General features: G+C 50.5%; 1 protein-coding gene across 2 annotated transcripts in view; it reads left to right on the top strand.

The window, feature by feature from the left end:
* The window catches only part of Chst11 (carbohydrate sulfotransferase 11), a 206,017-nt gene extending 188,739 nt beyond the window's left edge, over nucleotides 1–17,278 (top strand). For both annotated transcript variants that reach the window (XM_055627933.1, XM_055627932.1), the window contains exon 3: nucleotides 12,596–17,278. In XM_055627933.1, coding sequence (XP_055483908.1) covers nucleotides 12,596–13,450 — 855 coding nt within the window. In that variant the 3' untranslated portion in view covers nucleotides 13,451–17,278. The remainder of the gene's footprint in view (nucleotides 1–12,595) is intronic.
* The last annotated feature ends 229 nt before the right edge of the window (nucleotides 17,279–17,507 follow it).

The following is a 17,507-nucleotide window of genomic DNA, read 5'->3' as shown; positions in this document are numbered from 1 at the left end:
GAGTGAGTGAGTGAGTGAGTGAGTGAGTGAGTGAGTGAGTGAGTGAGTGTGTGTGTGTGTGTGTGTGTGTGTGTGTAGGGGGTTTATTAGACTGGCATACAGGCTGTGGTCTAAATAGTCCAACAATGGCTGTCTACCATTAGAAGGTCCAAGAATCCAGCAGTTGTTCAGTCCATGAGGCTGGATGTCTCAGCTGGTCCTCAGTATACACCAGAATCAGAACAAGTAGGCTCTAGTGCCAGTGAAGGAATGGACTTGGCAGCAGCAGTGAGGGCATGCAGGCAAAGAGAGCTAGCTTCCTTCTTTCATGTCCTTTATATAGGCTGACAGCAGAAGGTGTGGCCCAGATTAAAAGTGGATCCCTCCCACCTCAAAAGATCTGGATTAAAGGTGTAGCTTTCCTCTCAGTGATTTAATTAAGAAATAAGTCCCTCACTGGTACCCCGCCTCTTCGGTTTAGTTAATTCCAGATATAGTCAAGTTGACAACCAAGAATAGCCATCACATATGGATTTCCAGATGTTTCTGGTTAGAAGACTCTAAAGTCCGGAGACAATGCCTTGCCCTTCTGGGTTCCGGCCCAGTTTGGAGAGTGCTCCAGGCCTACTGGGCTGCAGCCAAGTTTTTGAGAAGTTGCATGGGACCCTCAGTGAGTGCCTCTAGGGAGCCTGGGAGGCCCGGTACTGCCTGGCCTAGGAATGAGGGGCTTGTGGAGCAGCCCTCGGAGAGGCAGATCAGTTCTGACCCCACACAGGTGTTTATGCAAGACAGGGACCTAGCCCCCAACCCCTGGTTGTGGTAGGAACTGTATACATCACCCTGAGCCCTGGGCTGTGACAGCTAGAGAGAAACACTCCTCTGCTGCCTGAAGGTCCTCACTGTGGGTCTTGATGGGAGCAACTGTACCTTCGGAAGACTAGAAGGCAAAGCCACACGCTGGGACTGCAAACAGCTTAGAGGAAAAAAAAGCTGGACGTCCCTTTGGCTCCAGTATGCATCCCTCTGAGCAGGCTCTAACTCTGTATTGACATCAGGAAAGGTTGTAAATTCAGTGTCTCCTGTGACATTCAGCTAAATTGTGCTGTATGACTTTTACAAACTAGCTGAGAGACTAGGTAAGCTCACTGGAGTTTGTTCTGTGAGTTTGGATGAGAGGTTATGTATAGGAATGTGGATACTCAAGAGGCAGCCATATCACCAAAAGCCCATCACAACGTGGATGGCAACTCACAAAAGCTGCTTTCCCAGCACCCTATGCAAAATTTGCTGGCAGCCTCACTAGAGCGTCTCCTCTCTTCAGCAATTGTTATGTCTCATATAACCTTGGGGAAGGGGCCTTGTAAGTCTTGTCTGTTTTAGGGACTTCCTGAAACTTATGAGTTTTGTTTACTTTGCAAATCCTGCAAGTTTCCTTTGCTGACATTGTACTTGGAAGGAATGTTTCAATTCAGAGGAAAAGCTACAAGAGGGTAAACCGTTGTTCCAGAGCCTTCTGTGGGCCCAGGAGTTTCACTCAAGGAGCCTGTTTTCATGGATAGATCAGATAGAAGTCAAAGTCTTATAGCCTTTCAAGATGATTAAGTACCCCGGCATAGGATAGTAGTGGTAAATTTGGACTTTGTGTGTTTTATGCTGTGAGCCTAAGAAATCTAACAACCATGTTAAGACCTAACTTTCAGTTTACTGATCTGTAGACTGCCAATAACACCTCGAGGTGGGAAGTGGCTGGAATTTGATTGGACACAGATGTCCACAGGTGCATGTTTAGTCAGTCCTCTTTGCTCAGCCCTTGGAGTCATAGATACGTTCATGACTGAGCATGTGATCTAGAATATACTAGATCCTCTGTTTCTCTCCATACCTCCCACGGGCTCTCTTCCCAGGGCCTTTCTCAGGGCAGCCAAGCGGACAGAGTAGAGGTCTTCCTGCCTCTTCTTGACAGACTATAGGTTTTTGGTTTTGTTATTTAAATATTTTTCGTAAAAAACAGATCTTGGGAGGTAGTAAAGTGTTTGCCATGAAAGCATGGGGTCCTGAGTTTTCATATTCAGAGCCCAGGTAAAAAGTCAGGCAGGCATAGCGGCACACACTTTATAGTCCCAACAGTAGGGAAGCAGAGGCAGGCCAGATCCCGGGTCACTAGCCAGTCTGCTCAGCCGAATCAGTAAGCTCCACGCCAGTGAGAGAACTTGTCCCCCCCCCCAAAAAAAAAAGGCCAAAGTGGATGATACTTTAGGAAAAACACCCGATTGACTGTATGCACACACACGTGCACGCGCACACACAAATACAAAGACAGACTCCCTACCAGCTGAGTCTACATAGAAACCTGGCCTACAGGGGGGCCGGGGAAGTAACAGCTGAGCCTCGGGGAAGCAGGCAGACACCGGCTCTTCCGCTGGGAAGGCTGCACGGCTGCCCCTACTGTCACCAGGTGCCTTTTATTCCCAGAGCTGGAGGCAGCGGTCACAGGTCACATCGAAGCAGGATCTTCCGTTTGTCACCGTCGGCCATCCCCACAGGACCGGTCCCCAGGCCCTGCCTCCACTGGCTTTTCTAAGCCTTCTGTTCGTTGCTTTGACCCAGAGAATGCCACTTAGAGTACAAAAAAAGGTTCCCGTCACCCCTCCCATTGTGACCAGGGTAATTATGTCTGAAAGCTTCCTTCCCCTGGGGCCTCCCCACCCCTAGACTGGCCCAGCTTAGAAGAGTCGATCTATTCCTGAGGCCCTGGGAGAACACACACACACACACACACACACACACACACAGTGTGCCTTTGGGTATACCACAGACTGAATCAGCCAGGATCTTGCCCAAGTCTGCCCTCTGTCCCCCAACCCCCCATAGCTGCTGCTCCTTTGGCGAGCCTATTTCTAGCCTTTCCAGGGCTTTATTGAGCACCCCAATTTGGGAACAATCAAAGGCTTTCTTTCTCAGCTGAACCAGCACTGTGTGCCTCTGTCTCGGTGGTCGGTCGGGGCACACGTCACCCAGGCACTTAAGCTACCTCTGTGCACTTTGACATCTTCCCTGCCCTGTGGTGCCAGCACTCCAGACGCTCACATACAACCATGTAGAAATCCTTGCTGGCTCCTGACTCAACAGCCATCATTCTGACATGGTACTTTTGGACTCATTTTACAGATGAGCACACAGAGACCCAAGGAATGTGATCTGGCAGCCAGCAGGTGCTAATTCTAGGGATCTGGCCCAACTCTCTCCTAGCTTCCCAGCACACCCCTAAATCCTGTCTCTGTCCTCCGCTGCCCTGTCCCCTCCACCCACCACTCTCTTTCTGAAATGTGTCTCATCTGGAACTAGGCCTTGCCGGGACTGCCTGCTCGGCTGTACAGACAGGTCCTTCTGAGGTCGGGAACTAGACTTAGGGCAGATGGCTCACTAGATGGTTAGCCAGTGTAGATCTGGTGTAATAGAAAAGGCTGAGCTCTCAATCTCCGCCCTGAACTTCATCCCCTGACCCCACCAATATCCTTCTGCTCTTCCACTCCCATGGGCCACTAACAGGAGCAGAGAAGCCAGAGGACCAGGATCACAAAGGTCTGTCAAAGGCGTGTCTTGACCCAAAGATGACTTTGGGAAATCCTTGTCTTTTCACTGCCATACTACTTCAAATTCCCAGAAGGCCCAGTGATGCGTAGGCACCCCAGTGTGCTGAGTGTACAGTAGGCCTGAGCCCCAGCTAACCACAGGCCTCCCTCCTGTTAGCAGCCCCTAGATGGCAATACTGAACCCCAGAGTGTGAAGTAATGTGCCTGGAAGAGGCAGAGCCAGACCTTAACCCGGGCTGTCCGGTTGAGGACTGTGTTCTGGAACCATTCTGCTCCTTGGTAAAAAACATACATTGTTTTCACGAAGAAAGACTCTGGCCTGGGTTTCTTCGTGTTCCAATGAGCAGTGGTAGGCCAGGTTGCCGCCAAATTCTTAGCAGACTGGGCAGGGAGGAGGGATGTGGCAGGTAAAAGCACTTCCTACATAAAAGGAAAGGTCTGACTTCAATCCCTAAATCTCATGAAGGAAGGAGAGAACCAAGTCCCAAAAGATGGCCTCTGACCACCACATGCGTGTCTCAGCACACACATGCCCACACTCACACACACACAACACACAAACAGACACACCAAACCCCAATAATACATAAAATGAGATGGTTTCCCCCTGCTCCGTTGAAAATAGAGTTTCACTGTGTAAACCAAGCTAGCCTTGAGCTCAGAGATCTGCCTCCCAAGTGCTGGGATTGAAGGTGTGTATCAGCACACCCAGCCCAAATAACCTCACATGAGCCTGGGGTGTGCCGTTATTAGCACTCACTTTATTGGTGAGGAAATGGAGTCTAGGAGGGTGGGAATGACTGACCCAAGTAATACAGCTATTGTCAGGGTTCACATCCTGACCCCAGAGTCTGACCTTGACCTGCAGAGCCACGGCCATTGACCTGCAGAGCCAATCTCAGAGGAGATTGCTCAGAGTTTTTCATGGGGCATACATTTTTTTACTAAATATCATGTCCTGAAATAGATTGATTTAGGTTCTTTTGTTAACCCAAGCAGAGGCACTGTCCTTTAAAAGAAAATCTCAGTTCCCAGTTCTTTGCTCATTTTAATGAGTTCCCAAATCAGGCCTCCCAGGAGTGCCGAGCGCACATCCCCTGTTATGGTTAAGAAAGTAGGCCACCTGCTCCTCCTAATTCAGAATTTACATCCATCCAGACTCTATAGGTTTCACAGAATCGTCCCCTGACAGCTTGAGAGATGGCTCGGTCAATAATGTGCTTGAGGACCTGAGTTCAGTCCCTGGGACCCACATTAGAAGCTGGCCGTGGTGGCCAAGCATGATGGTGCTCCCTTATAGCTTCAGCCTCGGGGGGACAGAAAGGCAAGCTCCCTGGGGCTCGCTAGCCAGCCAGCCTAGAGAGTCTGACTAATGGGAAAAGGAGAGGAAACTGCCTGAAAAATGACCGGAAGGTGTCCACGGGTGTGCAGAAGCGTGTGCACCCGCACACGCGTGAACTCGTACAGGGGAGGGGCTTCCACTTGGGTGGAGGAGAGACAGAGGGCATTTCCTCAGTGCCCAGAGGTAGCCTTGGCCACAACACAGCAGCAAGCCCCTGGCTGGCCCCTCCCTTCTCAGGCCTGGGATTCGTCCCTGAACCTCCTTGAAGGCTGCTGGTTGGAGAAAATGGGAAAGTTCTTGTCACGGCTGTGTCCTAGGAATGGGTGGCTGAGCATCCAGTGCCTCAAGTCTACACAGAGCCTGGGGGGAAAATTCGGTTGGGAATAGATGGTTGCAAAAGAATGTTCCAGCCTTGAGTTATAAGGGACGCCTTGTACCCCCACACATGCTATGGCTCAAAAATCTACACTGCATGGTCTTTACATCCCTGATATTCCCAGCTGTGGTGTCTTACTCATCTCTGGGTTCTAGGTTGTCTGTGTGGCTGTTGCACACAGCTGTGTGCCCTCCCTTGTGACAATGAGTGAGCATGCATTCCTCAGGCAGTGAATTCAGATATGCTGGTCCCAGCGGTGCCTCCCTGTGGCCGTCCTGGTACACTGTCTTAAGGACCACAAATGAACACCTTCCATTAAAGGTGACAAAAGGCTTAGCAGGAGAGAGACGGTAATGTGTTGGCACAAAGCTAGCCTTCCTTTTCCTAGTCCTGCAAGCATTAGGCACCAAGTCGTAAAGATGCCTAGGCCCATGGCCCACAGCCCTGAAGAAAAAGGCACTGACTATTGGGTCATGATGTTGTAATTATGTTGAAGACAATAGGGCCTGCTGTGGACCCAGCTCCTTGGGGCCCAGGTTTGTGGTGATTTGTTGGAGAGGTAGAAGGTGCCTCGCAGGTGGGAGAGGGAGGAATGCTCTGGGGCTCTGTCAGAAGGGCTGGCCCTTTTCCAGCCTCTTCTCCACCAGGAATGGTACATGGGTAGTTTACAGAAATGAGGGAGATGGGGGGGGTGAAACCTGATCCTCTGTTAAGAGAAAGACCAAGGGGATTCAGAGATGGTCAACTGGTAAAGAGCTTACCACACAAGCAGGAAGACCTGGCCTCAACCCCTAGGACCTATGTTAAAACAAAACTGAGTATAGTAGCGTGTGCTTGAAACCCCAGCATCAGGAAAGCGGGGAGGCTGGGTCCCTCGGCTCGCTGCCCAGCAAGCCTAGCAAGTTTCAGGCCAATAAGAGACTCTCTTTAAAAAGGGGGCTGGGGTGAGGTGTGGACAACATGTACTGATGCCCAAGGTTGACCTCCACAAGTACACACACATAAACACACACACAAACCTCTCTCAACCCACAGCTCCAACAGCCTGAAACCCCGCTGCCTGCTTTACAGTGAGTTAATTGTATCAATAGCTAATCTCTGTCTAGCTAGACAGTTGTTCTCTGCTCAGCAGCTGCCAGGCCAGGGCGCTGGTTAGAGAAATGGAGTCTAGGAGGAGACTGCATCAGCCTGCTTCTGTCTGGGAGATACCAGAATTCCATGAGCCAGATGACAGATCCATGCATCGTGTGCAGATATGACAGATGTGTTTGGCAGGGCCCCCTCCTGAAGAAAGAGGCTCAGTCAGCAGTTCTTCAGGGACAAGAAAGCCACTGCCACCCAAGGGCAGTAGACAGGAGCGGGTGCCCGGACCACCCACCCTGACGTGCAGTCAGATCCCTGGGAGTCAAGGAGTCACAGTTCCCAGGTGATACAGGGATTCGCCGGCTGCCAGCCCCTTTCTAGACAGTCTTCCAAGAGGACTTTAAATGGAAAGAGAATTCCCACTTCTGTGATGTTCCCTGAGACTCAGGCACAGGGCCATGTGCTTTCCTCTGAGCCCTCAACGTCATCAAAGCAGCCCCGAGAACTGCAGTTTTCGTTCCCGTGGTACAGAGTGGGGGAGCCAGGGCCTGACGCCTGATGGGGTCAAGACGCTCAGACAAAAGGTTCAGTAGAACATGCTGCTGAATCTCTGGGGAGAGCAGAAAAGAAACTACACAGCCAAATCGTCCAGTCAGAGGCCAGGAGTACCTGCAGAGCTGAGCCCCACACACCCCACCTCCCTGCCTCCCCAAAACATCCCAGGCAGGGAAAAGGGCCCTGCTTCCTTCCTCTGTCGGCAGTGACTTCCGGGGTCCCTAGAGACTTTCAGCCAGCAGGTGCAAAGCCCACCTGCTACGCTGATTTCAGCTTTCTCGGGGACCAGCCTCCCACTCAGTGTTAGAGCCCTGCCCCTTCCTCACCATTGTCCCTGTTCTGGGCCACCATTCATGGGAAGCCAGTCCAGCTTGGCAAGGGCCCCATTCCTACGCTTGAACCCCTCTGTGCCCAGCCCAAACTTCCGGAAGCCCAGAGTCTGAGATGTAAATAAGGTCCCTCAGCTGCACCTGGCTTCCTGGATACGAGGCGCCCAGTACACAGAGTGCTGGGCAAAGCCCTTCCAGCCTCCATGGTACCACTGCCCTCCAGCATGACGTGACTGCTCCTCCTGTTTCCTGGACCCACTCAACAGGTATAAAGCTCCAGGGCTCTCCCCTCATCAGAGCTGTTGCAGTCAGAGCCAATTTCTTCCAGGGCCCAGAGCCCATCTGCTAATGCTTTTGTGTGGCTTCAGACCCTGGCCCAAAACCTCAGTGGGAAAATAGACTAGGGCAGCAGATGGAAGCACGAGGGGAGTGTGCAGCCTTTCCAGTCCCCGAGAACCTGTGCCATCCCTACATCCCCATTTCATTCTCTCATGGCTGCATCTATTCGTTCATTTGCGCGTGCGTGTATTACATTAATACATGAGTGTATGCACACATTCAGTCAGGCATGTGTACATTCACACAGTAATCAAACAAATCTGAGTATCGACTTTGTGCCAAGAATTGGTAATATAGCAAAGAGGAAAAGAGGTGGCAGACACCTGCACCCTGGAGTTAGCATTCTAGGAGGGAGAGAGGACAGAAAGCGAGTGCATTGTGTATGACTAGCATGCAAAGAGGTGAGTGCTGCAAGCAGAGAATGGGTCAGGCAAGGGCTGGGAGCTCAGAGCTTTCCCTTAATAAACTGATTGAGTGCTTTTTCCAGGATGCTCACACACTGGCTGGTTTCATCTGGCTTTTCTTTTTCCAGGGTCCTTAAACTGAGCAGCTAAGATGGGTGCAGCAGGGGGACCAAGAGGGCACTTCCTTGTGAGCCTTATAGCCCTCAGATGCCAAGGAGGACACCAGCTGGTTCCAGGCAGCCCCCACCAGTCCAGTGAAGCTTGGTCCAGCCCTGCTTATTTTGGGCCCTCTGAAGCTGCAGTTCCTATCTTGGTGGTACTAGGACCCTAGGACCGCTGGCAGCCGCCACAGAAGTTATAGCTGACCTCTGGGGTAGGAGTAGGACCCAGCGTAACAGGGCTGTGAGCAGCCCCCCATGATGGCTCTGAGCTGCCAGGATGGAGTCCCTGTGTGGCTAACCAGCAATGGGAGCCCCAGGTGTGTCTTCAGACCTCAGGAGCCACAGGCAGTGTCTCAGAGCTGTCTTCCAGCACGCAGACTCCAGCCTCAGTTTCTATCTCTAGGACCTTGAACAATCTGCTTCTTGCCCTGTGCCTCAGTTTCCTTCTCCATAGGGTAGAAATGCTGATGATACCTGCTTCAGAGACCAGAGGGCAGTGGTGCAGGTGGTGCAGGGGTAGACATGTGTCTGTGAGGCTCTGCAGTGACTCCTGTGCACTAAGGGCTCCAGTGCAACCAACAGACGCGGTGGCGTTTGTGTTTGCTAGGGCTGTGGTTTCTACAGCGAATCCACGCTGGTTTTTTTCCATCCCTGAAACCCAGGACAGCAGGTAACAGCAGTACCACGGGAATGCAGGGAAGGGCTGGCTCAGCTCCACCTTGCTGGGATTACAAGCATGCACTGCCGTGCTCAGCTTTTCTTAAAAGCAGGTTTCAGGGAATGAACTTGGGCTGTCTTACTCACAGGCAAGCATGTCACCAGCAGAGCCATCCCCACAAACCTCACATTCTGACTTTTTAATTAGGAAGCAGCCTGGACACATGCCAGCAGTTACAGCAAGTAGGGGGGCTTCTGAGTTAGCCTCTTTATCAGGCTTTCCATTTCCCTGCGTCTCCCTGGCCGTAGGCAGGGAGGTGGGTGCTGCTGGCCGTGGTGTGAGTGTTACTCCAGGGAGACTGCAGACCTCACAGGGCAGACTGGCTCTTCCTTTTCAGATGAAATACAGTAAAACTTTAAAGACTTCTTAAAACAAGCCCTGAGCTTGGTCCTCAAACTAATTACAGTTCCCTTTCAAAGCAGCCAAATTAAAAATAGACATCAAATCATGCATGCCGGATGCAGCCCAAAACCAGGAGCTGTGTTCAGGACATCCTAGGCTCTGCCCTATACTTTGAGGGCATCACAGGGAGATGAAAGGGGTTGGTGGCAAGGCGAGGGTTGAGTCCCTCGGCATCTGACAGTGAACTGTGTTCTGTGTTCTGTCATTAAGGGTGGCTGTGAATTGGTCCAAGATGTTAGAATACTGTCATTTCCACATAGCGCAGATCTGCAGCTCTCAAAGCGTGGTCCAGCACAGCAGCAGCACTTGGCATTCACTTGAATTATCTCTCGAACTCCAACTCATGTTAAATCTTCCAGCCAGGAAGACCCCAGGAGGTCACTGTAGTTGGAGACAGGGTCTTTAAAGATGCCATCAAGGAAAACAGGAGCTGCTTCAACAGCATGCTGGTTCAGGGTATCTGTCCAGGCAGAGGAGAATGTAAAGAGGCAGCAGGAGAGGCCAGGAATGAAGCTTCTCGGAACGCCACCCTGGGGGACTTCGTCTCAGACTTCAGACTCCACTACTGGGAAACACACCGCTGTGGCTGAAGCCTCACTCCATGGCTTCTTGCAGTCTTAGCAGAGGAACGCTGGCAGACCCCCTGCCCTGCATGTCTCCAGCTCTGGCTGAAAGCCAGGCAGTGCAGGAACAAGCCCTCAGGGTGACTCCCACATGTGCCCAAGTTTGAGAAGTGCTAGCATAAAGGATCACCAGTGCTGAGGAGAGCTGGTTCAGGAAAGAGTGGCAGGGCTGGGGTGAGAGCTGCTTCACCGGATAGGTGTTCTTTTCATGGATCCTGCCATCTCTGAAAGGCCCTCAGTGGGCTTCTTCCTTGAGAGGAATCAGGGACTGAGCACATCACCACATTCTGTAGGCAAGCAGGAGTGAACCCCAACATTGGCACTCAGTCAGCCAAAGACTCTGCCCTTTGAAGACCCCATCCTGAGCACACTAAATCCAAAACCCCATCCCTGACTGAATTTCCTTAATCCCTTAGATCTGGTGCATTTCCTGCTCACAAACAATTAAAAAGCTTTTCTCTTTGATAACAAGAGCAAGGAAAATTCTATCTCATTCCCTCCTTTGTCCCCATTGCTCAGAAGCTCACAACCAAATAAGCTCATAATCTCAACTCCCAAAATCGCACACAAGTCCTCTGCTATGATCCTCTCAAGTCCTTTCATGAAAAAAAAAAAATAATAATAATAATAAAGGAAGAAGGGAGATAATGGAATGCTAGGAGTTAACTTTCCAGGTGCTCACTGACAGGACCACAAACCCTCCTGGAAAAGCTGATGGAGCCTGGCTGGTCAGCAAGCAGCAATGCTCCCTCCCAGTGACAAGGAACAAACTGTCAACGTGTCTTCTTCACCCATTTGTCTTCTGCTGTCCCCAGAGAGCTGTCCCTCAGCTAGCTCAGCCCTCAGACAGCTCCTGAATTGTGCATGGAATGTGCAGGGGGTGTGTTATTTGTAAAAAGTTATGACCGTTACTATGGCTACTGTGGGCCCTGGCTGGAGACCAGAATGCCCTCCTCTAGCTGGAGGATGTGGACATGACATTAATGGGTTTTTAAGTTGCCAGTCATAACTCTTCATTGTCCTGTGAGTAGACATCCAGGCTCCTCTCCCAGGTCTCTTCATTTCTGTCTTATCATCTTGAGTTTGTTAGAAATAAGCAGAGAAAGAAAATATGTACCATCAGGTAAGGTCACTGGGAGGTGAGCTGCAGTATTGGGTCCCTAGACTGAACAGGGACTGTGCTGAACTTTGAAGGTGACCCAAACACTACATTTTGCTGTTTTAAATACCTTCTTTCTACAGAGCAGGCATGCAAGACTCACTGAAATCAGGGTTCCTTCCTGCCTTTGGGCCATCCCATATGCCCTGTGCACAACTTGAATCATACAAGTTGTGGTTCAGTATTGGAGGTTCAGGTCTGGCTTCATAGGCCCCACCTGTGCCCTGGGCTCCCCGATATGCATGTCCAGTGACTCGGACATTCTGCTGATCCTCTTGTATTCTCTGGTCTTGAAGCCACTTATACTCTGGCCCAAAGAGCTAGTGGCCATGAGACTGCCATTAGTTGGTTGCCTGTGACCACAGGGAAACCATGAAGTAGACTGGTGTGCCGTGAAGGACACCCAGAGTTGAGGGTGTTCGGAAAACGGATGTTATTTTGCGGTATGGGAGAAGAGTATGTCGGATTGTGAAGAATAGCCAAGTTTGTGTCAGCGGAGAAGAGTGGGGAGTCCGACAGGACCCAGCCACGGAACGCGGGGGCAAAAGTGAAAAGTGAACAGGTGGTTTCTCGGGAGTGCTCCTCTGTTCAGAAAGGGTGAGATGTGAGTGTGAGGCCAGGAAGAGCAGGTTGGCAGTGGACCGTGGAGGTCAAAAGACATGTCGAATGGGGACGTTGTTCTTGGTGTGAAGAGGAACACGAGCCTTTCCACAAGAGCGCTGCTACATAGCCCCAGACCCTAGTTCTTCCAGAACCTCAAAGTCAAGAGGATGACATAGCCCTTTTATATTTAAAAAGGGACCATGTAGCACAAGCCAACTAGGTAAAAGGCAGAGTATACCAAGCTAACCCATAGACCACCACACCACAGGGTCCCTGAGCCAACCAGGGCAGAGTAGATTTTCCTGTCTGGGTGAACTAAAAGAGATGGTTCTGACTGAGAGTGATTAGCCATTCTAGCGCCATTTCTGTTGCTATGATTAAAAAAAAAAAATCCTTACCAAAAGCAAGTTAATGGGAAAAAAAGGGGTTTATTTGCCTTACAGTTCCAGACTATAGTCCATCACTGGGAGGAAATGATGGCAATCATACTCAGTCAAGAGCAGAGGGAAAATAAATGTTTTCTTGCTCACTTGCTGGCTTTTTTTCCCCTCTCACGTAGTATAGAGACCAGCCTAGGGAATAGTGCTTCCCACAGTGGGCTAGGTTTTCCTGTGTCAGTTAACAATGGAGACAGTCCCCTACAGACATGACCACAGGCCAATCTAATGTAGAAAATTCCTCATTTAGACTCCTTTGGGGAGGGGCTTTTGTTCTCAGAGAACACAGACATCCTCCCGAGCGTTCCCTTCTGACCTCCATGGAGTCCAACACTAAGCAGAGAGGCCAAGTCTCACCTCACCCTGAGGAAGCAAGCTTTGCATCTGGCAGGGTCCAGATGACCATTCGGAACAAATGGACAGCTCTTCCGTTGTAACTACGTAGGAATGTTCTAGGTAAACACTAACTTTCCTTTTCTGTCCCCTCTGCAGCTGGAGCTGTCCAACACTGCCATCCTGCACCAGATGAGACGGGACCAAGTGACAGACACCTGCCGGGCCAACAGCGCCATGAGCCGCAAGCGCAGGGTGCTGACCCCCAATGACCTCAAGCACCTGGTGGTGGATGAAGACCACGAACTCATCTACTGCTATGTGCCCAAGGTGGCGTGTACCAACTGGAAGAGGCTGATGATGGTCCTGAGTGGCCGCGGCAAGTACAGCGACCCCATGGAGATCCCAGCCAACGAGGCTCACGTGTCGGCCAACCTGAAGACCCTCAATCAGTACAGCATCCCCGAGATCAACCACCGCTTGAAGAGCTACATGAAGTTCCTGTTCGTGCGGGAGCCCTTCGAGCGGCTGGTGTCTGCCTACCGCAACAAGTTCACGCAGAAGTACAACACCTCCTTCCACAAGCGCTACGGCACCAAGATCATCAGGCGCCAGCGGAAGAACGCCACCCAGGAGTCCCTGCGCAAGGGGGATGACGTCAAGTTCGAGGAGTTCGTGGCCTACCTCATCGACCCCCACACGCAGCGGGAGGAGCCCTTCAACGAGCACTGGCAGACCGTCTACTCCCTCTGCCACCCCTGCCACATCCACTATGACCTCGTGGGTAAGTATGAGACGCTGGAGGAGGACTCCAATTACGTGCTGCAGCTGGCAGGGGCGGGCAGCGCCCTGAAGTTCCCCACCTATGCCAAGTCCACCAGAACCACCGACGAGATGACCACCGAGTTCTTCCAGAACATCAGCGCCGAGCACCAGACGCAGCTGTACGAGGTCTACAAACTGGACTTTTTAATGTTCAATTACTCAGTGCCAAACTACCTGAAATTGGAATGAAGGGGTGTAGGGGTGGTTGGGGAGAGGGAGAGAATCCTGCTTTTTAATTTAAGATTTTTTTATTTGTCAAAAGAATTCTATGGATAACTGGGTTATTTTGTAAATTAATCTGTCTTTGGGGGGATGCTGCGAGCGGCATGGTAGAATTATTTAAATCCTCCGTGGGAAAGGACCGCTGTCTTTGCAGGAGAGCGGGGTGGGTTGTCCCTGTTTTCAGAAGGGGATCCTGTGACACCGTCTCCACGGTCTCCACTGTCTGTGTCCTGGTGTGGTCCACAAACTGTGTTCCATAAAGTCTAATGAATCTTATTTATAGTTATTTAAAGGTGGTCTCTGTAGAGGTTTCTACATGAGCAGACTGCTCATGTCTTTCTAGAAGAGGGTACAGTCTGTGCTTTCCTGGCTATGGCTCGTTTGGGGGCCTTGATTGTCTCCCCACTAACCTCCCGTGGAATCGCATGGTGACAGCTGCTGGGATGTGAGGATGCCACCATTCAGGAAACCCTGCTTGAAATAAGTAAATTGTCCTTGCACTAAGGAACAGGGATGAGACTGGTTCAAACGGATTGCTAGCAACCCCAAAGCCCCTGGCAGTAAAGAAATGCAAATTGTTTTAACCCAAGGAGAAAGCAGATGATAGCAATTTCTGTTCACCAAAATTAGCAGTCTATAAGAATAGGCTTTTTGTGGACATTTTTAACCGGCACTTTCCAGTTCTAGTGAAGGCAGAATAACTGTTGCTTTGAATTCCATTAGTAGCTATTGAGCATCTACTGTTTTCCAGGCTTGCCTGCAGGTAGAACATTGAGTGAACCCAGGAGCCTTGGCCCTCAACAAGCTTTATGTGAACACAGAGCATGCAGCTCAACAGTGAACCAGCCCCCATCCTTATGATCCTCACGTGGGCTGTAGACTATTCTCAAGAGGCCCAGAGAGTCCATGACCATGGCAAATTCGCATTTTTCCATAGCTCAAATTTGAAAACCACACATTTGGATCAGGCCCAAGTACATTGCCAGCACAAGAAGTGAAAGAAACCTTTTTGATCATGTGTATCTCCTGCAGTTTCATGGTAGCAGAAGCTGTAAGCCTCAGTATTCTCTAGACACAAAGTGGAGGAGTGCTGTGATTTGATCAGTGATGTCTGCCTCGGTAAGGGAAGGGGAACGTTTCTCAAGTGCCTCCTACTGTGATCTCCAGTCCACATCTTGCCCTGCCTGCCACTTAAAAGAGTGGATTGCATACGCTTGGGGATTGGTGAAGATCAGGTGTGAGGGTGGACCATTGTCCCCACAGGCCCATGCACACTGTCCCGCGCCCTGCATTAGCAGAGTGTCCAGGCCCTCCCTTTCCTCCAGAAGGCTGGAAACTTGGTGTTTCCTGGTCCTTGCTGGTCAACACGCAAACCTGTTCTTCATTTCTAGTTGTTGCTGATGTTTCTCTGTTGACCTTTGAGCCACATTCCCATAACAGCCAGTGTCCGGGTAGGTAGCAGACGCTGTATATAATCGTTCTAATGATAGGAGAGGGGGTAGGGTGTAAACTTTGCTTTTATTGGGGTTTTTGTTTGTTTTGATGCAGTATAGAGTGAAGGGGTGAGAATATTCTGAAAAACAAAAAAATGAATAATTTATTCACAGAAACTATTAAGATGGTATTGTCCGGCTCACAGTGAGCCCAGGAGCAGCATGAGCTGCCGCACTGTCTCACTGAGGAAATTATTTTATTTAATGTGAGGGAGATGTGAGCCAAAGCTGGCTGTAGCTATTTATAAAACACAGGTACCTTTCCCGCTTTCTCTTTCCTCGCCTTTGATAGATAGATTTATTACGTGTGTTTGACCAAGAACAGTGACAGACCTTGGCCATCCCTGGACTAGAGGGGGCGTATCCTCAAAACCTGGGCCTGCACTGCTGATGCACGCTCCGCAGAGCACAGGCTCTCCATAACGTCTGTCGGGAGGGTTTATGGTCAAACATCCTTAGAATACAAAATCAAGTCAGGTTCCTCTCCACAAGACTTTGCAGAGCCTTGAATACATGGTCTGCCTCGTGAGCCTGGGAGAATGTATTTTTCTGGGCTGCATGACCTGGGTGTCTTGTATGGCATATCATGTCTTAGTTGGCATTTCACACAGTAGCCTTTGGTGAGGGTGATCTAGCCTGTCTGAGGTCTGCCAAGGTTGACAGCTGCTCCTAGCTCCCTCCACAAAGAAATGAGCAGAAACGAGGGCCTGTCTGGGAACTTCATGAGACAAATTACGCTTTACCTAAGTAAATGGCTCCATCTGCATACTGCCCAGACAGTGATCCCGCCCTCCAAGCACAAGGAGGGAGGGATGCCTAAGAAGGTTTTTTTGGGGAGGGGGCAGGTGGTATAAGGACACAAAAATAACCCCACTTCCTGGCCTGAAAGCCCACTCAGTGGGGATGATGGCCTCGTGACAAATGCTTCTCACTTCCACCCACGGTTTGGAACTGTTCACGGCGTGCTTTGGGGTTTTAAATGGAAACTCATGTTGATTTCCATGTTTTGCATTTCTGTTTGTCTGTGGTACAGCGCTGTGTGCAGATGGAAGTTACTCCATTTCTCTCTAAAGTGAGAAAGATTGTCCCCTGGGAAAGTATCAATATGCTTCCGGGATGAGGGACTCTTTGTCTTGTTTAGTGTTCACATCTTATTTTCTAGTGACAATTTGTTAAAATATGTATTGGTTCAACTGTTCTTGCAGAGTGTAGAAAGTATTCTGTGTCCCTGACTAAAGACATCCATTGGTGAAGTGTGCTTGGAAATCCAAGTGTTTTCTATAGGAAAGAAAGAACAAATGTTGAAAAAGCTTTGCCTCACATGCCTCTCATGCTTAGGCAGAAAGGGAGCTGCCAGCGTCCCGGCTCCAAGCCACTGTTCAAAGGTGCAGCTGTGCTTTCAGGAGCAGGTACGGTCAGGTAGAGCATCAAGGACATGCCTGCTTAGCTTACCCATCTACTGGAAAAGCCTAGAGGACCAGGCACGGTTCCCTGCTGACAGTCCCTATAGCCTTCCACGCCCCCAGTGCCTTTCTCAGCTGGTCTGGGACGCAGGGCAGCCCACTGACCAGGTGTCAGACTGGCCTTGCCACCTGGTCCCCACGCAAGCCTTTCTCTGCTGCTTGGCCTGTTCAGTCCCAAGGAGAACTACGAGAACCAGAAACTTCACTCCAGCTGCCCACGCTCCAAGAGCGCTCCTGGATACCATGCAAGGGCCTGGGACTCTTAGCTCATAGGCTAATGGTGACATTACTACCCTGCTTTAACTGACAAAACCACACGGGCTTTGCTTGCACACACACACACACACACACACACACACACACACACACACACACACACAAATTGCCCCAGCCTGTGCTCTCCCGGTGCCTGACCCCCTTGGCCCACCTCTTCGTCAGCAGGACTGACCCCATCACTCCCCCACGCTCTGCCCACCAGCGTCCCTAGCTTTTCCCCAGCACAGACAGACCCTCTGAGTGGGCAGCAGCTGAACCCTTGGACAGCAGCAGGCAGATTTCAGCCTGTTCGCTTCAGGTACAGAAGGTGGTGTCCGAGTTCTCTTCTGAGCGTGCTCAGTAAGGCATATGGACATAGAGTTTAGCAAAGCTGTGGACTGTGTGTTTTTTACCTATTTGTATGCAGTTGAGGGCCTGTTGAAGAACTCTCTCCCTGCATCTTATTATACTGTTAAAGAAGCTGAATTCCATGTTGCCAACAGATTCGTGAAATGTTCCCGAACCTTCCTCCAGGAAAAGCCATTCAAGCTTGATTATTTTTCTAAGTAACTTCAATTAAATTGAAGGATAAAAAGAAGCTGTTTTCTGTGTGTGGACTATTTGTGAAAGACTATGGGGTGGGCTGGGCTGGACTGTGCCTTCAGCCTTGGTGCCTTGCTCATGTGTGGGAGTGTGGAGAGGAGACCTCTGCTGGTCATGGCGATGCTCCCAAGGTTCTCCTTGCTGACTAGATGGACGGAGGCTTTGCTTCATTCTGCTTTTCTCCAGAAAGATTTCTGTGCACACTGGAAG

Source organism: Psammomys obesus, unplaced genomic scaffold, assembly GCF_907164565.1.
Source record: "Psammomys obesus unplaced genomic scaffold, mPsaObe1.curated_primary_1811, whole genome shotgun sequence".
Taxonomy (NCBI): Eukaryota; Metazoa; Chordata; class Mammalia; order Rodentia; family Muridae; genus Psammomys; species Psammomys obesus.
This window is presented reverse-complemented; position numbering and strand designations above follow the sequence as displayed.